The 20,770-nt window shown below is 32.5% G+C and overlaps 1 protein-coding gene across 7 annotated transcripts in view; it reads right to left on the minus strand.

The window, feature by feature from the left end:
* LOC141455886 (uncharacterized) overlaps positions 1-20,770 on the minus strand; it is a 52,717-nt gene that overhangs the window by 24,360 nt on the left and 7,587 nt on the right. For 5 of the 7 annotated variants that reach the window (XM_074131348.1, XM_074131347.1, XM_074131345.1 and 2 more), the window contains 20 exons: positions 20,667-20,704; positions 20,468-20,582; positions 18,123-18,136; positions 17,890-18,022; positions 14,639-14,713; positions 14,462-14,545; positions 14,179-14,361; positions 9,987-10,271; positions 9,755-9,910; positions 8,830-8,892; positions 7,745-7,861; positions 6,558-6,689; positions 5,497-5,610; positions 5,265-5,378; positions 5,069-5,188; positions 4,839-4,973; positions 2,443-2,517; positions 2,270-2,362; positions 1,244-1,372; positions 489-578 (listed from right to left, as the gene is read on the minus strand). In XM_074131348.1, coding sequence (XP_073987449.1) covers positions 489-578; positions 1,244-1,372; positions 2,270-2,362; positions 2,443-2,517; positions 4,839-4,973; positions 5,069-5,188; positions 5,265-5,378; positions 5,497-5,610; positions 6,558-6,689; positions 7,745-7,861; positions 8,830-8,892; positions 9,755-9,910; positions 9,987-10,271; positions 14,179-14,361; positions 14,462-14,545; positions 14,639-14,713; positions 17,890-18,022; positions 18,123-18,136; positions 20,468-20,582; positions 20,667-20,704 — 2,265 coding nt within the window. The remainder of the gene's footprint in view (positions 1-488; positions 579-1,243; positions 1,373-2,269; positions 2,363-2,442; positions 2,518-4,838; positions 4,974-5,068; positions 5,189-5,264; positions 5,379-5,496; positions 5,611-6,557; positions 6,690-7,744; positions 7,862-8,829; positions 8,893-9,754; positions 9,911-9,986; positions 10,272-14,178; positions 14,362-14,461; positions 14,546-14,638; positions 14,714-17,889; positions 18,023-18,122; positions 18,137-20,467; positions 20,583-20,666; positions 20,705-20,770) is intronic. The other 2 variants (XM_074131346.1, XM_074131351.1) reach the window with 2 other exon arrangements.

The raw sequence follows: 20,770 nt of genomic DNA on the forward strand, positions 1-20,770 counted from the left end.
AAAATAGGCAATTATTTTTCTTTACTAGGACAAATGCTGCTGCGACTTCTCGAAAAATTAATCCACTTTGAGGGGCCAAATGTGTAAATGAAAGTGGTGTGCAACGATAGTTATAGAAATTTCGATTTTGTCTCGCTGGTAGTTCACGTACAGGTAGACCTTTTATTATTAAAAATGTTTTTTTGAGAATTATCGTGGAAGCTTTTCCTCTCAAACGGATCAGGGGATTACGGAGCAATTGAAAAAATGGCAATTATTTTACTTTTTACTTTACTAAAAAGCGTCTATTTAGCTTTTAGTACAAAAGGACCCAATTTGTCACAGAAACCAACAAATCACTAAGTCAAAAATCAACTTCGCAAATCAGTGTAATGATATTTTAGTTTAATGGGAAGAGGGAAATCCTCAAGTACGATACTTTTTCCTCTTCAGAAAATAAATTTACTCACAAATAATTATGGTTATAGTTAATGGCTTAGATTACTTACAATGAGGGTTTTTTCCGAGGCACACAACGCCTTGCTCAGATTGTTTAATGTTTTGTTCAGATCTTGACTTTCACTTACAAACTGTCTAGTCTGAAATGCAAGAGTTGATCTTAACCGGTTTAGACGAGTTAAATAAATTTAATTGCAAAAATAAATAAATTAATAATAATTCACCAGTAAAACTAAATTTAAAGGCTTGAAACATTGCCAGAGATCGACTACATTAATTTGAGTAGTAAATGATCAATTAGTGAAGAAATGACAACAATTAAAGAAGTTTACAAACATTTATAGGTAAACAAAAAAAAAAAGAAATTTTTGTGGAAGTTTATACAAGCCTTTATCTAGAATTTTATGAGTAAGTAACGTAATAACTTCCGCAACGCAAGGATTGCCAAAAGACAATGTTCCATGCAGAAAATCTACTTTTTGAAAAAGGGAAAGAATTCGGCATTGCTAACCTTCTTCTTACAGTGTAATCATTTACTACGCACTTAATATATTGGCTTATAAGTTAACAGTAGTATTTTCTTCCTACCTAAAACAATGCTACTTCTCAGCGTGCTTCTTTGGGGAGGGGGGATTTCTAACAAAATGTTTGTAAAAGTGGTAACTTTTAAGTTTGATAGTACCATTATTGTTTAATTCATCGAAATTTGTTATCCAACCAGGATACTAACTTACTAGTGAAACATAATTATATTTTTAAGTTTAAACATTTCATAATCAAATAAAATTAAAAAATACACAATCACCTTATCTTCTCGCAGGAATACTTCTTTTAAATAATATTTTATCTCTTTATTTAAGGTTAAAGCAATCTGTTGTAAATGAGCTATCTTCATGTGGATATTTCCTAAGACATCACTCTGGTATTCTTCACCCTGGCAAATAAAGTAAATAAACATTAGTCAAAACTTTTAGACTTACCAGTGCAAAAGAAATGTTATCACATCAGATTATGTGAGAGAGCAGGGAATTGTGTAGATTATAAGGAAATACTGTTGGATAGAAGTTTACATTTCCCTCTTATAAGCTCAGCTAATACCTGATTAGATAATAGATCTGGTAAAGGATGTATTTAAACTGGTATTTATGGGGTATTTAAACGGAAAAAACTATGAACACCAACAAAATTTTGTAAACGGCCTGTAGCCACTCGTTACAGTTCTAATAATCTCCTTCTACCATCTACAATCCCTTAAAACTATAACTTGGAAAGATTAAGGCTAAGTATGCGACAAATCCTAGCCTCAACTGGCCAAAGCTAATCATGACGTGGTAATGCCAGAGTGACAATACGCGTGACTCGTCTGAGAGCTTATGCCGATTCTTATGCTTTTCTCCAGGTTGCGATGGAAGTAGAAAACATCTCCACCGGACCTAAAAAAGGCTTTGGGAGTTGTGAAAGTAAGCAAACGCCTCTTTTATCTTATTTTAATCTTACTATTTAATTTTTTGATATGATTGCTTAAGAAACTTTGAGTGCGGAGGAGATGATAACCCAAAAACAAAATGGTGGAAAACCCCCAGGACCATACGAAAAAGAAAGGTTTCTGAAACTATTGTACATTTGCAACACGTCATCCAATAGCAAATAGCCATTTTTAAAATTTCCTTATTTTTATGCACATATATGATCTTTAATTCAAGACAAAAACATTCCAGGTAAGGTGTCTGTAGAGAAATAGTAAAGTTTAACGGAATAAAAGTAATTCAAGAATAAAACAATGAATTTGGATCTTACTTAACTTACATTTTTAAACCATTCTTATACTTACAATCGACGGACTACTTCTTGACAGTCTATTTTTCCTGAGAGATCTTAATTGTTTTAAATCTAAATCACTCCTACAGACATCCACCGATGTCACCTTGAATTAATAAAGTTTTTATTAAGTTATGTTCTAGACTTTTAAGCATTTTGAGATTGCAACATAGTTTAGACATTTACCTTCAGATCTTTTAGGGGAACTTTGTTCGTATCTTTGCTGTCTTCGCAGAATTCTAGCGCCAGTACGTCCTTATTCTACACAAATGAATTGAAACTTTTAAATTAAAAATAATAATAAGATAAAGGGATTAGTTCATTGTTTAGTGCACTGGAATGTTACGAAAATATCCTGGGTTCAAATCTATCTGTCTGATCTTAAGATTTTTATTCCTAGAAGCTTCTTATAGCTCATAGACTGGTGATGGATAGTATTGTTTGTAATCACTGTCCTAAAGCCAGCAATGAAAAGCTACGGGTGTCAATGACCCCAGATGTTGACGCGCATAATAACAAAATAAATATACAAATCTACCATTTTAGGCGTATGAATTTCTCACCACAGAACCTCTTTATTGCTAACAGAAGACTCCCTTCGGAATTTCCCAAGAAAGAGAAACGGATCAAATGCTAGAGAATAGGATTATGTAGCTGATTCCCAGCAACTCTTTAGGGGAGGCGGAGAATTTGCGTAAGACAGTGGCGTAGATATCTGACGTTGGCGTTGCAAAGTCTGAGATATTTTTTGTCCATCTCCGAACATGTTACTATGCAACTGATGAGAAGCAAGGAGTTTCAGTTAGCTTACAGTCGGTTCTGTCATTACCACAAGAAGTGAGTGAACTATTTGGCTCACCATAATGATGTACCCAAGTGGACAACTAGTACATTGCCAGAAACTGCAGTTATTGGAGTTATTTTTAACACCACGATCACTATAATTCCATCCCAACTGCAAGCAAACAGGCTTCGATAAGAAAAGAATCGGTATTTAGCAGATCCACCTAATATGTGATTGGGGGAAGTTAATTATAGATAGTCATTTCAGACACGACAGTAAGGGGTGTAAGACCTACCTGAAAAAGAGTTTAAACAGGTGATACCTTGCCCTCAAGGAACGACAATAAAAATACAGACACTGAACAAGTAAAGTAATGAACCAAAACAAAAAATATGCAATACATGCCAAAAATTAACTGGGACTTTTTCAACTCTAAATATAAAATCTCTTTAACAAAAACTTACAGTTTAAATTGTTAAGTATAAGGGTTGATTAAACGCCAAATTTGTACCTTTTGGATAGATTTTCATTTTTGTCTATTTTACAAAGTTACTTATCTGCTTCACAGATTTTTTTAAAATTTAGAATAAGCAATTCTATCATTATAACCTGATAAGGTGTTAAGTCGGAACCGTAACTACCATTGGAGAGATCTTTTTAAAGAATGATTATAGTTGCCATCCTCAATAACAATTTTTTTGAGAAAGCGTTTTGAATAAAATAGGAAGGTATTTGTACGTAAAAAGCAAAATTAAACTGCGATTTCAGTACTTCCTCTTAAGAGGAGTAAGAAAAATAAACTGCGATTACAGTACTTCTCCCTAAAAGGCAAAGATTTTGAATCGAACGACTATTCATTAATGTAAATAGGTTCACCCATTGATAATTTTAACGATTGCAGTACTTCCTCTTAGTAGGTGCAAGAGCATCAGCAACGTAGAGGAGCTTTAACCACTTATTCGTGCTAAATTTTATCAAAATCGGACAAAGCGTTACAGAAATATTGGTAATAATAGTTTTAGAAAGGGCCTTACTTGGGTGGGGCAAACTCCCCTCTTTATGAGGCACAGCGTTCAGACTTTTAAAGTGCAAATCTGTAAAAAATTTCAATTCGAATGACACTTCATTCATGACAATCGGTTCTCGTGTCGATAATTTGAAACGATTGCTATACTTTCCCTTAACAAGTGTAAGAGCTGATCGCCGCTTTAATGTTACGTAGGGGAGCCCTAACTCTATCATCCTACCAAATTATTTCAAAATCGGGCTAAGATTTACAGAATAATTAGTAATAATAATTTTGGAGGGGGCCTTACATAAAGGGGGCTAACTCCTCTCCTATGCGATGTACAGCGTCGAGACCCCCAAAAGGCACATCTACATAAAATTCCGAATCGAATGACACCTCATTCATGAAAATCGGTTCCCGCGTTTAGGCGCTACGTAGTTTACAAAAAAGGTAACAACAACAAGAAGAAGAAGAAGAAGAAGAAGAAGAAGAACAAGAACAACAACAATTTTTGAAAAAGCCGTTTTTGCTCATTTTCGGCAACTTTTTTCTCGAAACCTATTAGATCTGGGTTGTTGCAAAAAAATTGCAGCTATAAAGGAGGGTTTGCCCTATAATTTAAAGAAAATTTGGGAATTTTATCTTTTATAGAAAAAGAGAAAAAAATTGTCAAAGTTGGGTGTTTTTCAACATTACGCTTTTTCGTGCAGTTTTTGACGATCAACCCTTATACAACTGTCCTACCGGACAGTTTTAATAAAAAAATAAATTGAAACTATTTAAACTTACCGAATTTTTCGAAATAAAATCATTAAACATAAAATGATTCAAGACATACTTTAATCCTTTCACTACATTTTGGTGAGTCCCAAAGGTATTATCAAACTCTGAAAACTTTTTGAATATTTTCTTAGCGATCTCTTCCTAAAATTTAAAAAAATAAAAAATTATTAACTTACATCATTTAATTGGGCCACGTAACTGCATGCAAAAAAGAAGTATCTTTCATTATTAGTTACCTGGGACACATTAACAAGGCAAAGTTTATCTAAAATATTTTGCCTGCTTGAAATTAAATTATTTACTATAAAAGTAATTTCATTAGTTTTATTTACATCTATTTTGGACGCACTTTCTTCCTGTAATAAATTTATTAAGATATAGTAAATAAAATGAAATACTAGAATTACGAAATTTAAATTAGATTAAGATTACCCATGTTATTATTTTTGTTTTAAGCTGCTGAATAAGGCTAACTGAATCTCCTAAAAATGCTTCTATACCATTAATATACTTCAAATTGTGGTGAGTATTAAAATTATCAGCCAACTGAAAATTTAATCATGATTATAATTTCTTTGACACTTGGTTCCAACATAAAAAGCGGTTTATGATAGAACTTAAATCAATACAATGCTTTAAAAAATGGATATGTATATCACCATACCGAACCTGTGGATGATTCTGTTATTCCCAATAATGCTTTTTGCTTATTCAAGAGATTTAAAGAATCAATCAAACATTTTTCGATGCAATGCAGCAGATAATCATTATTTACACCCTTAAAAAAAAAAATAAAGTCGATGAAAAAAAAATCGAATTAATTATATTTTATTGATATAAAACAACGTGGAAATATCTTAAATGAAATAGGTGTGACAATGTTTTGAAATATTCGTTAAAAAACAGAGAAATATTTCAGAAACGAATTAGTAAATCTCAGTAGCGTACACTGCATTTTGACCCAGGATAATCAATTTGCAATCGAATTTAATCAAGGCAATGTTTTAATCGTGTTACTTAGGTACACTTAGCACTTTTGTACTTTTTGAATCAATATTCCCCACACAAGATTTTTAATGCAATAGTAACACACAATAATAATAATAACGGGTTTAATAACACAACCTAATTACGGCCTAAAAATCTTAGTAGATTTTTAAACATAGTTGTTTAAAAAGCGAACTGCAGATGTACTATGTATGCATATAATGCAGTTTGTGTCATGATTTTGAACGATGAGCATGCTGTTTTAACGCATTGTTTTGTATTGAACTTACAAGTCAAAAATTTGTTTCGCTCTTATTAAGCTGTTGAATGGGGAATAGGGTATCCATTTTTCAAGCTCAAGTTTGGCAGCATAAAAATCAATTTCGAATAAAACTTTTTCATTTTCATTTCTCAGTAAAGAGACAATGTAACCAAAATAACGTAATTACCTTACTGCAATATGTCAGTAACTCCTAGCAATGAATCAACGAAAAAAATGTAATCCAGAACAGAGTTCGCAGCAAATTATGAAATATTTTTGCAATAACTTATTTTCAAATACAACCTACTGTTTTATTCTCAAGATGAGCGACAGATTCTAAGGAATCTAGCTATCTACTCTGGTATTTGTTCTTCAAGACGCATAATTGCTATAGCATAAATAACTATTTCATCTTATTAAAGATATTACTAGATGGTAAATTTTCATCATAATACTTTGAAAGGGCATGTACTAACCAACGTGGTCATTTCATTGACTTGGCATGCAATATATTGCATTTCATCATTTACTAGCAATAACTGGTTATGTTCCTTCTCTAATGAACTTTGTACTTCTTTAGTAAGCCTGAATACTGAATCACCGTTTTCCTACAAAACATATTAGTAATTATAATCAAGCAAATAATAATTATATTCAAATGACAATTAATTAATTAATTGAGCTTAGTTTCTAATTTTTACATTTTTCTTTCTTTAGAGATCAAACTTTTAAACAATTACAGCGAATATGGTCTTATTCGCAAGTTTCTTGTAGTTTTGAATAAAAAATATATTCAGTGTTCTACAGCCTAGAATGGATTCTACAGACTGGTGGAGTCTCTACCACTTACACCACATATTTAATGTACTCTTTAGAGATAAGTTCATGCGAAGTTCGCGTAAATCTCTTGTGATTAACGAAACTCCCAATTTTACGATAATGACTGACTCTCAATGATATTGAATTTTAAAATTTATAAAAATCAACAAAATTATATATACCAGTTTACAAAAAAATCTGGCTTTACAGCAATTCTACTAAAAAATTCTTGTAAATAGGAATTTTTACTAGATGTTACTTGGTTTCAATTTTGTACCGATTTACCTTAATAATTGTGGGAGAAAATTGTGGGAATTTCACTCATGCAAAACCCCTTTAATGTTTTCCCCCCTGAGAAAATTAGTTTAATGAGTTAAATAGGACCCTATTAAATTCAAGTGGATAGCATAGTATTTCTTTAAATGATTTTAGGCTATTTTATCTCAGGTTAATTTTAAAGCTGCTATCTTCTGATATGAAGGACATGATCACATACAAAATAAAGATTTGGATTGGAGCAAATTGGTTCTTCTCATTACCATCTTTCTAAAAATCTTCCAATGCATTTTAATTGGAAATTTTATAAGAATATGGAAAGTTTTTTTAACAAGATGAAAAAATATATATATACATAATTTTTTAAACCCGGGTGCTTTACAACCTATGCGGTTATATCCCCGACACCCAATAGCCACCGCTCTATCCTCCCAGTCACCCTCTCTCAATCCTCTCGCTGCCATCGCTTGTTCCTCCATCCATCGCTTCCTAGGTCGGCCCCGTTTTCAAAATATATATTTACAAATTTAAATTCAAAATTAAAAAGAAAAAGATTGTTCAAACTTACAAGCTCGCATGCTTTCATAGTATCCCACATTGAATTAAGCTGCGATAAAGTATCCGATAGATTACACTCTAACGTGCTTATTTGTTCCTTTAAACTGAGGCTTTCACCGTCTTCTTCCTAACAGAATAAAAAAAAAAAAATAAGCTTAATTTCATTTTAAATAAGCTGCAAGCTCGTATGAACACAAACAACACCATACGGTAAAGAAAAATAATTTTTTTATGCTGTCCTTGCATATCTGCCAGGAGCAATCAATTTTTTTTACACAAAAATGATTATCAGAGCAAAAATTAATTTATCAAAATGTTTTCTTAATTGAGTAAGCAAAAGGTTTTTTAAGTTGATACGCAGATTCAAAAATTTGTTTGAAAGTTACTAACACTATTTTTTTTTTTTTTTTTTGGCGCATCAACAGCTGAGGTCATTAGCGCCCGGAGCTTTTTCCAGTGCACTGCCGGCCTCCGGACAGTGTTCTCTCGTTACAGACAACACTGTCCATCACCGGACAGTGAGCTGTAAGAAGCTCCTAGGAAGAGAAAATCTAAGGGTCAGCTGCTGGATTCGAACCCGGGACCTCCGCGTGGGAGTCCAGTATGCTAACCTCATAGCTAATCCCTTCCCTTACTAACACTATTGTTTCAGGATTAAGTGTTAGTGGTAGTGACACGAAATATTTAGTTGAAATTACAAAAAAACATCGATGGAAACCTAGACTGTTGTAATTTTTTAAAAATAGAATTTACATCAATAATGTTAACATATTTGGTAGAGGGGAGGTAGAGAAAGAGAGAAATTAAAAATACATTCACTAAACTTAAGTGGCTAACGACTAAGAGGTAAATTAAATGTAAATAAATGCTGTTTGAATTTCCACAAATGAATTTTTCTAAAGCTCGTCTTTCATTATTTTTTAAAAAAATGTATTTTATATTTTTAATTTAAGGTGCGTCAACAATAATCAGGTCTTTGGCGCCAAAGACCTGACCTTATTCCTCGCAAATTTACACAATTGGTACACTCTTAGGATTTGCAAAAAAATAGAGGAAAACATTTATTGTGGGATTGCTGAAAGCATTCACTTTTACCTGGTTTTCAGCATCATTGTATGCAGACCTTTCAGAAGCTTCTTTAAATGATTGCACTTGCTTCTAAAACAAAAATAAATTTATTAGATCTAATTATTTTTCATAAAATCACTTTATTCTAGAATGAAAACGTATTTTATTATTTTTTATAAAAACAACTTTATTATATAATTATTACATTTAAAATCTGGTTCAAGAGTAATAAAATAAGTTACATTTGAAACAAAATTAATATTTCATTTTTAGTCATGGATCCACTCCGAATACACAGCCTGAAAAATGTTTATACTTAAAACATCGCATAGCACTGGATAAAATGAAAAAATATACGTACGTATACTGTAATAAAATTATAGTACAATATATAACAGTGGTGGGCAACCTTTCTTACAAGTGGAACAATTTTCAATTTTTTCACAAAAATTTTTGCTGGAGAGTCACATCACTTCTATTTTAGATTACATATTTCGGAGAACAGAAAAAAAAAAAAAAAATACAGATGGGATAATCACCTTAAATAGATAATTATAAATTTATTATCATAAAATCCTTATTTATAACTTGAAAGAGATCATAAAATGTAAGCAGAAAAGTACCTGTTGAAACATGTACTTGCTGCGTAAGAATAGCATTTCATCACATTTTGCAACGCATCTCAATACAAGCACACTTTAATTCATTGGCAAGAATATCTAACTATCATCGTAATTAAGAATTGTTTTCTGGGTCACTAAAATTTTCCTAGTGGGTCACTAGGTGACGCGCGGGTCATAGGTTGCCGACCACTGGTATACAACATATTGGAGTCCAAACATTCTAGAAGAAATCCTGATTCAAGGCTAATAGTAGACTAAAAGGCTCTGGCGCCTGGACTTCAACTGATATTGTGACTTTAATAAAATACAAAATATTCACAATAAATTACCTGCAAAGTTGTGTCTGGTAATGAATGACTTCGATGGTTAATTATAATAATAGATTCTTTAGGGTCTTCAGTTGAGGGTGTTGAAATATTACGCCTGGTTTCTCTCGTCCACTCCACATCTTCAGACAGTTCAAGAAGTAATGCCTCTAGTCCACACTGTGAAAAATTTACCATTAACTCTGAAAATGTTAATTAATTAGGAATGTATAAGTCATTCATTTAATAAAAATACCTTAACACTAATATCTTCTTCGGAAGCTCTAAGTTTATTAAGATACCTCCTAACATAGTCTAACTTATCACAAAGAGCAAGGACACTTCTCTCTCTATCGACAAGCTCCATCTCCAGTTTCGTAAGTTTGGCTTCAAGCATAGGAAGTCTACTCGCTTCCAGTTTACTCTCAAGCCTAGAAATTTCAATTTCTCTTTCTTCTAGTTCTGAATGAAGATGATCAATCTTTGCTTTCATCTGAGCTCGTGGCCCACCCTTTAAACCCAACATTTCGGCCAATGATTCCTGAAATAATTTTTTATTAAGTTATAATTTTCTAAAAATAAAACTATTTAACAAAAAAAATTTTTTGTTTTCATATGTGAAGAAAAATAGCTTGTTCTTTAAGTTATAAAAATAGTTGGTACAAGGTTGGGTATGTGGTAAACATTGCGCTTTTCTTCAATCTAATCTAGAGTCGAAGCCTTTCATATGAAGAAGGTCGAGAAATGTGTCCCAGAATTAACATCTGGTTCTGCACCAGGTTCCAAGCGCCAAACTTTTCGAAACTTTTGCAAGCAAATCCGCACGCACTAAGGAAAAGGGATTCCACTTTCTTTGACGATTTTCTACGTAGCGGGCGCACTGTTGTGTAGATGTTTCCTTAAAAGGCAATGTGTAATCATGAAATCAAAAAAGCAATTCTCCCCAATTCAATCTTTCTTATACCAAGGAGGTAGATTGCGTGCGTCTTTTTATAGGGCAGTCAAATCTTAGGAATGTACTTTCCCGCTACATCCCATCCATACAAATCATTTTCCAAAGGATCCAACCGGTAGTTTTTATAAAGATGCCGCGGGAAGGACCGAAAGAAGTGGACGTCTGCGAACCACCTCTTTGCTTAACTAGCTGCCCTTCGTTACCCTAGATTCTCTGTTCCTCGGCAACCTTAGTCGTACGCTACTATGCTGTTTCAATTACATTTTCAAAGCGTTTTTGAGCGGTGACGATAAAATGATGGCAATTCATCAAATAGAGAAGTAAATACCAACATAATAATTTTCGATGAATCTAATAATAATAAAAAAGTAAAGAAGTAAAGTAATTGCCTATTTTTTCCGGCGGGCTTTACGTCCAACTACCAATTAGGCGTCCTGGACGGTGGCGACTAGCAAACACTTTACTGTAAATTTCTTTTATTAATCATTAAATACAATCCAAGGTCTAAAGACTGGGAATCGAACTCAGTGCCACAATACATATTAGCTTTACAGGTCTCGCCTCTATCCGCTCGGCTACCGTGGTGCCTGAATCTAATAATAATTTTTGTGTAAAAAGTTTGTATGGATTTCTAGAGTATCTCTTCAAAGGAGCATTTAATGATAAATTAAACGATGTGCTCTAAAAGTATGTAGAGGAAGGTAAACATCAAGGCCAACAATGAACACTTAGCGGTTATGCTTAACCTTAAACCCGCTCAGCATTATATTGAGAGAATCGTCTTATAGTTTCCAGTTAAAAATCGTTAATGGGCCGAAAATTACTCATGGCTCTTACAAGGACGATCTGAAACAATATGCAATCGAAAGATCAATCATAGAATATGCTTGATCTGATGCCTAACTTTAACAGTAAGATTATTGGAACGTTGATATCGACAGCGCACCGCAGTTTGGAGATGCTCAGACATACAAATAAATAGGAATGTAAAACAGCATTCCAAACTAGAAACTTAAGATACACAACCATATCGAGGCGGAGCATAAGCGCAATATTAACTTAGAACTTACCTGTTAAAAACTGCATTATAGCAATAAATACTTGGACCATACCTTACCCTTACATACAGCTTTGGTGTTCTGAAATGGTATAAAACCATGCCTTGTTCGATTGGTATGTACGGACAACTAGAATCCTATGCACTACTAAAGAGCTTCCTTGGCTAGGATATGCCTTCCCAGGAAGTTTGGAGAAAGCACCCTCATCTAAATAGAGGAAACTCTAAAGAACGCGAGAAGTATCTGTGAGAGCTTACTTTGAATATCATAAGCAGTCTACTCGAACGGGAATTATAGTGCCTTAAAATTACAAGATAAAACACAATTGGATATCACTGTCGAGATAGATTTGAAAAATGAACAGACCAGAAAGCATCTGAACGGTTTTGTTTTTTTTTTGCCCAGCTTACATCTGACAGTAACCTTGATCAGATCGCTGAATCGTTACAGCTTGGCACTCTATTTCAAGAGACAGACGAGTTCGTAAAAGTGATCCAGGATCAGCTAACATTCACAGCAGCCTTTAGAAAGTAAATACCAGGGCATAATATTCGGAAAAAATGCCTTCAGTTTTCAAGGCAGGCTGCTCATAAGCTATTAGCTCTGGCGAATTACCCTGAGAAGATACAACCACTTCGCAAAGCTCATTCATTTGGCAATGAGAAGCAGGTACGACCTAGAAACTATTGCCTATAAATTTTTATTTATTTTTGCCAAACATTCAATTTAGGGACTAACCCATCTTCAGGACTTTGCTGATTAATTTACATTATAAATCGCTTAGTATTACTAATTTAAATTGCATTTCAACATTTTTTTTATTTAACATTCAAATATTAACCATATTTTTAACCAGCTACTACGTCTAAATAAAAAATATCACAGGCAATTTAAATATGTAATCAAAATATGAGCAATTTGAATTATTAACTTGAAATTATTAAATTATAATTTGCCAAACTGCTAATTGTAAAGCTTGGATTTTTGCACTTTTTTAATTAAAAAGAACGATTGGAAAAGAACTTTTGAAGTATTTAATAATTGTAGTTTTATTAATTATATAAATAATAATTTTAATACCTTATTCCCGATTAAACAGGCGTTAAGTGGAAATAATTGAAGTGGTTGTAACTGTTTTACAATAAAATAACATAAAAAAAACTGCCTTCACTTTTTCTCGTTAAATTTTAAAACTGTAACCTTAGTCTCTATTTTGATTGAATATCATGGTAATCGAAACATTGAATAAATATATATATTCAATCAACAACATGAATCATATGACTTGTATTTAATTTTCTCTAATTTCTTTGGGTCTTAAGATTCTTAAAGTGTGAGCACGCGAGATGCAAGAATTTGTTTCAAAAATTTTCAAATAATTATTTTTTTCAATACTCTTTTATTATTTGTTTACCAAAATAAAACAAATAACAATTTTCATTTAAAACAAAAACGCTAGTTTAATGAAAAAATAAATTTTCTTTCTTAAAAAATTAAGTTAAAAAATAATAAATTCTTGCATTAAAGGCATTTATTTTACAAACGCTTTAAAATCTGTACAATAATTAATTTTAAAACATTTTGAATAACCTAAAGTTTGTTGCACTAATTAGAAGTATCTAATGCTTTGGATATTTTTGAATGTTTTCTCTTGGGATTAATGTTTTCAGGTTTGAACGTGGGTTGAATTAATTGAATAGTGCTGGAATGACAATGGCAATGATCGCCGACTCTTTCACAAACACCATCCATATAACAATTACGACAGGAATATGTCATCTTCACCTTTAGATCACTATTTGTAGGTCGAGTACCACCGCTATGGTTATGTTCTTTTAACTACAAAATTAAATTAATAATTCCAGACATTCTTGAACTTAATTTAAGCAGTTATTTATAATTAAATATATAAAAAGTAACGCTATAAGTACCACATTTAAATTACAGTATACAAATAGGAAATTAGAAAGTAGAAAAATAAAATAATATGATTCAGAGAACTTGGAAATTCAATAAAAGTGTGAGCTCTTGGATCTTGCTTTGTCATTTTAGGTTTTGCACCTACCAAAATGATGAAGATTAATTATCCAGAAATAATATTTTGAATGGAAGTATTCTCCTGAACTTCATTAACATAAGAAGTTAACATATGAACCAAAGTTTGATCAAAAAGTTTTCGTCGAAATTTGATCCTTCGATTCTGATCGTTTAGTGACAAAACGAAATTTTAAGTTCCACGCGATTCTTTTTAGTAAAGAAAATTGCTACAACTTTACCTATAGTTTTAAATAATTAACAAAATATCCTACCAATAAACACTTTTACTTCTAATGCATGAGTTTCTCAATCTTCTTATAGCAGTGGTCGTTTCTGGTGAAAACATACGCAATTCTTAATACCAATTAAACTGAGGAAAGAAAAAAAAAAGAAGTTACCTTGGCTCGTCCAAGTTTCACTTCCTTCCTAAGCTGCCTAATTATATCATCTTTAAAATGAGTTTGCATATCTGACTGCCTCAACTGTTCTTCCAGGTCTCTCATATGATCTTTCATTCGCATAAGAGAATCATGTTTTTCAGCAACTTCAGCAGTTAACGCAATTTGCATGTCTTTTTCATTCTGCAAGTAATTAAGAAAAATATATTTCACTTCTAATCTTTCAAGACGCAAAAATAGCTCAATTTTTAATTTTTAAAATGAATATCTAATAATAACTTACCGCTAGTTTCTTCCTGAGTTCTTCTACCAACTCAGAATCACCTCCAGCCATAATTGCATCATCGTTTCTCAATGTGGCATACCCCTTAAGCAAACAAACTTAGCAGCTTACAAATGTATTTCCTAAGTTCTTACTTAAAAAACAAAAAAAAAAATACATAAAAGACTTAATACTCACACTTACTTCTCCTACGCTGTAGTTCTCCTCATAGCTAGAGGAACGGTTGATTTTTCTGTAATCTTCCCTGTCTTGCTATAATTCAAATTACCAAAACAATTTTTTTTAGGTTCTAAGAATATAAGTGAAGGGGCAAATCCACACAATACCTTTCTATTGCATTCACGTTAATTCATAAATTCCTTCGTAAAGGTAACCCAACAGCATTTAGTTCTAAATTTCATAATCCTTTGCAAGTCATTTCCCTTTTTAAGTACTTTCAACAATACCGTCATACTACTAAACTTAATTTAATAGGTATCAGGAAGGGGAATCAAGAATAGGAATCAAATAACATCTGTTGCACAATACTAATTTTTAAAATTCATCTAAAAGCATCCTCCTTGGTTCCAGTTTATCTCTAACATCAAAAGTTTTGAGTTTTGTATTTGGCTTCGAGTTTTTAAACATAACTTGAGATTTTTCGCTGATGGCTAAGCCCTATATAACGACCTAGGTACACTTGGACATATCGGACCCTTCTAACATTAAAAGTATAAGTTATAAAAATATTTCCACTAACCGAAATTGTTTCTGAAAGCAGTCAAAATATTGCGAAAAGATATTGAGTAGAGTGGGCTTCGTCTAAATGTAATTTTCGAGTGGTTTTGTACAAATATGAAAGTAAAAACAGAAATTTACATTTTCAAATTTCGTAAGAGAGATTATAAGAAGTAAAGTAAATTTAATAAATATTTTCTTGACTGTTTAGATTTAGAAGAGAAGACGAATTTCTTTTAACTTAAGATAGAGGCTGAGAGCGAACCACGCGGTGTGCGGATCGTATCTTCACAGGATCAACAAAAGGTCCTCTCCTCTTTGCATAGATTGCAATGAGGAGGAGGATTTCAAACATATAATAATGATATGTCCACGTTATGTAGTAGAAAGGAAACGAATGTTTGACGACATATACAGGTATTTAGATGCACCATTTCGCCACGAAGACATAATATTCTCCACCAACATCTATGTGCTTAAATCTAAAGCAGAGCTAGCAATGAAATATGAATGTATTTAAAAGTTATAGCCGATTAGAATAAATGCAAGAAAATTATTAGAGAAGGATTATGTGATTTTAATTTCGATATAAGGATGGCAGGAATATAAAGTACTAATCCATCAAAGTACTAATAGTTGTATACAGTAGAAGGATGAATGAGTGAATTATGTATTTATAAGTAAGAATTGAGAGTGAGTGATATTCTAGTGATGAGCACTTAGACGATGCTGGCTATATGGCGAAAGCCAATGCCAAAAAAAAAAAAAAAATAGATATTTATAGATATTTCTAAATTTTTACTTGTTAATAAAGATTTCTTTTATTTATCACTGATATAGTGTCAATATACTGTATGAATGGATACAGTATATTGTATATGCATGAAATGTATATTGATTATAAAATTGTATAATGTATTTTCTAAATAATTCTTTTTGAAATTAGTGTAACTAGTATATTATTTTTGTTTAAAGGCGCGTCAACATCTGAGGTCATTGGCGCCCGGTACTATTTTCAGTGTACTGTCGGCTTCCGGACAATGTTCTCTTATTTAAGACGACACATCTATCACCGGACAATGAGCTGTTAGAAGCTCCCGGAATTTCCGACGTTAAAGTCAACCCTATCGGTGAACAGAGCCGAAAAAAACAAGGGAACATCTTGATATAGCGTTTTCACTTAATCCTTTATTATCGATAAAATGACAAAAAAATATAGCTTCTGAAAATGTATTCCAGAATAATGTCTTATTAACTTCCTTAAATTTCACCTTCCTAAGGGCATCACAAGGAGCTTTTTTTACTATGACCTTCTTTTTTTCAGTTCTTTCATCTTCAAAAATATACACCATTTTATAATAATGGCAACAGAAAAATAATTGTATCCCAAATTAAGTACTACTGCATCTTATTCCTTACATTTAGAATTAAGTTGTTTAATTTTGCGTCCTCGTTAATAGTAGTTGAATAGGTTTTATTTTTTGTAAAGCGAATTGTAATTAAGTTTTTTTTAACAAATTAAATGGAGAGTTTATATTCATCGTTGAATAATTAAACTATTATGTCTCATTCGAATGGAAAAAGAGTTACTTCTAGAACTATTACATATAAATAAAAGGAAAAAACAATCAATTTGGAACTTGGAATTTTATTCTTTTTTTTCAGTGTTTGGTTTCTTGTCGACATGAGTTATGTTCCGTTACTCTATCTTCCGTAAATAAACATTCCATTTAGAAGGAGAGCTAACCAGCTTCGGGGCATTCTTACGGTCCAATTCCCAACAATGTTGATGTTAATACTTGAGAAATATATCATTAAGAAAACGGTTTATAAAAACCATTTAAATGTACCTTAGATTAATCTTCCTTACACAAATTATTTTTAAATATTATAAATTTCATTAATATTAAACGAATAGCAAGTTTATAAGGATTATTACCCTTTTTTTTTCTTTCGAATAAAGTAATTACTGGGAAAAGTTATTGGCAAGAGTTTTAACATTGATAGAAACCTGATTTTTTTCAAGATTACAGGGAGTGATTTAAAAATTCAGCAAATAATTTCTAATACAGAAGATCTGTAGAAATCAGGGGTGAAATGTTGACAGTGAAACACTAAAATAGCTGCAACTTTTGATAATAAATCAAAGTTTATCAAATTTAGACAGTCTATCAAGCCTTTTCTTTTGCTTTTAAGACTTTTTGTAAGTAATATTAAAATTTAACCGAACTGCGAAAATGAGATCAAACAATGAACAGAAAACAAAAACCCTGTCGAGACAAAGTTCTCCGAGGTCAGAATCAATGGAGAATATCTTCAGACGAAACAGCCTAATTTCTTCCCTAAATATCTGTCTTGAACTTACGTCTTCCATTCCTACAGTCTGCCAAAAAAAATCTAAGATTTACTGGGATAAATCTGGGCGAAATCATAAAAAAACTTTTAAAGAAAAATTATCCGTTAAAAACTTTAATTATCACAAATTTCACCAAAAGGAACACGCTCCATTTATGAGTTACAATTTATTTAATTCCCCCAGCAGTTTATCTGGAGCAGTTACAACTAGTCAAAATCACTAATCAAATAATTTTTCGATATTTTTGCTGAAAAATTCACTTGTGTGCAAGAACCAAATAGTGTGGCGTCAATACTTTCAGTAGTAATTTAGAAGAAATACACTTCAATGCAATAAATAAAATAAAAGTAATTACCTGACACTGCAGCTGTGAAAGACATTGACGCAATTGTTTTATATGTGCCTTCAATTTTTCAAGCATTAAATCTTTTTGCTTAAGGACCTGTTCGTAGTATTTTATTGAATCTTCTAGCTGATATATCTTGCAACTATTAAACAAATCGTGAACTTTCTTTTTTACTAATATACGTAAAAAAAAAGTGAATGTTATTTCCAAGAATATAACGGCAAATTATTTTAACTACTTACTCTTGTTCCTCCATCTGAAACAATAAATAAAACAAAATTGCGACATTGCAAAGAAAAATTAAAACCAATGTGGAATCGTATGCAAGAAAAAGGTATTCATGAAGCAGTTACTGCAGTGTTAAACTGAAATGGAGGAAGAGATTTTTTATTTAATACATTGTACTTCCTCTTACTGCATTGTTCAATCATCAAAATGGCTTTCACACTCATTTCTACAACATAACTCAGAAAATTAAAGCTTAACGTCGAGTTTAACCAAAAGGTACGGAGTAACTTTGAAGTAAAAGTACTATAAAAAATAAAAAAAAATATTTTGAATTTACAGAAATAAGGGGTGAAATCGATCTCTATCTCCTCGTGGTGCCACCGGGGCAATTGCTGCTAGGAGCAGCAAACACTGATAGGACTTGACCATTTAGCTGCGATTGAGGTAATTCACAATCTCTCATCTTCTACAATTATTATTGCTAGGAAGTGGGCAAAGAGAGTCTCAGAAAATCTAGAAGATGTTGAAAGAGAGGAGCATATGGCGCGGGAGAGCGATATATTCCAGATTTCTGCTCCCTTGTCTTATTAGCACTTTACTAGCACAATCTTAAACGTCATGCCAAAGGCTGGATGGCGTAGCGATGACTTTAACGATGGTGTAGTTTCTTAGGTAACCCCTTCTCTTTCAGGGTGAGTAGCCTTCCCTAATTAAAGTGAGCTTAGGAAGACATTTGATCTCCTCAGAAAGCCGTCGTAAATATATGACATGGGAGGAGAAAATAACCCTAAGGAGAGAGGAGTGTTTAAGACTTAAGGGAATAGATATCTAAATTTACCGATCCTTTCTTTTCCATAAAGTTCTCTAGAGTGGTCACAAGGAAAAAGGAGGGAAATGTCTTCCAATGAAATGGGAGAGAATCTGGCATTAGAAAGAAGTATTATCCAATCTGCCGGTTCCATGACCCTAGATTTATTTACAGAGTAACCAGAATTCGAGAGTTGTATATTTATCCTCTTAAGAATACTCCCATTTTTTTTTTTAATTAGGGGCAAATTTTGGAATTTCTTGAGAGACTTGAATAAGACATCTGCCTACCTGCGCCCCTCTCTTCTTGTAACGTTTCTAGAGAGCTTGGATCTCTTTTTGAACTTGGAGCCATCTTTAAAAAATCTGAAGAACGTTGGGCATACCTTAATTGAAGGGTGTACTCTTCTCGGAGAGTCTATGAAGCTACTAGAAGTTGGGGAGAGAATAAAAGTAAAGTAATGCCTACTTTTTCAGACATGCTTTACAACTATCAAATTAGGTGTCGTGAACGGAGGCTACTAGCAAACGTTCTTTACTTTGCTACAAATTTCTTATGTTACACATTAAATAAAATACCAAGACCTAGACAGGGAATTGAACCCAATACCACAATACATCTTAATTTTGTGGGCCTAGCCTCTAACCACTCGGCTATCGTAGAGCCTTAGAAGAGAATATACCCTACCTAGAATACTCTTGAAGGCGCTTTCTTCGAATAATGCAGGAGGACAATGAAGGGGAAGGATGAGTTGGCTCCAATTGACTTAGTTATTCCCAACTCCCACTTTCGTGCCAGCTCCCAATTCTCCTACTCAAACTTCTCTTGCGCACTGGGTAGTTTTATTACCTTGGGGAGCTGCGGGGTCTCACTTAGCATTAGCGAGGAACAATAGATGTAATGCAGCGGCCGTACAAAATACCCTCTACAAAAATAAAAAAACACACTAAGATTCTGAATATCCAGTTTGGAACTACTACATTATCAAATATAAAATCTGCATTATAAAAGGCATGAATGATAATATGAATAATTTGAATAGTCATTCATTTTAACCTTTTTGAAATTAGTAATTTGCCTTAAAATATACGTTAAGGAATAATAAACGTTGGCCATAACGAAAAGATCTTTATTATTCTAGTACCGGGACCTAGTACCTATACTGTTTCCCAAAACGCCCAAAATGTTTAGGTTGAATTACCCATTGATTAATTAATGCACATACTAAAACAGCACGGCATGCATATATTATTACATAAACGTTTTATCTCACAATTTTTCACTGTTCTCTTTCTATCATTCATCTCACACACACAACACATTAATTAAGAGAAATACGAAAATTTCTAAAAACTATTTTTGTGAAGACCAATTAGTGGCCTTTAACTAATATCTGAAATATGCCATTCATGTGAATACGTCCTTTATTAACAGTAAGAGAAAGTAGCAATACTTCAAACAGAAATTCTGTACAAAATCCAAAAGAATTTATTGATACTTCAAACAGAAATTCTGTACAAAATCCAAAAGAATTTATTGACAACATATTACCTGTGTCATCTCATTTTTTAGACAATCTATTTCCTGATGGTATTGCTCCAAAATGCAGTCTTTTTCGTTCACAGCATCTCTAAGCAGTCCTATTGCTTCTTGTAACTTTGGGATGCTAGAACAAAGCACTTAATTAATATAAGCATTTCACAAGTTATAATCCTCAAACAATCTGAACGTATAAATTTCTTTAACCTACCATCTACTTTTTTCTGCTTCAGCTTGCAACATTTCATTCTGAAATATACAGTTATTATTAAATACAATTTATATGTTGCCTTTTTTACGAAAATGTACGTAAGA

This window comes from Rhodnius prolixus, unplaced genomic scaffold (assembly GCF_049639745.1).
Source record: "Rhodnius prolixus isolate KJV_2025 unplaced genomic scaffold, Rpr scaffold_4, whole genome shotgun sequence".
In the NCBI taxonomy this organism is placed as follows: domain Eukaryota; kingdom Metazoa; phylum Arthropoda; class Insecta; order Hemiptera; family Reduviidae; genus Rhodnius; species Rhodnius prolixus.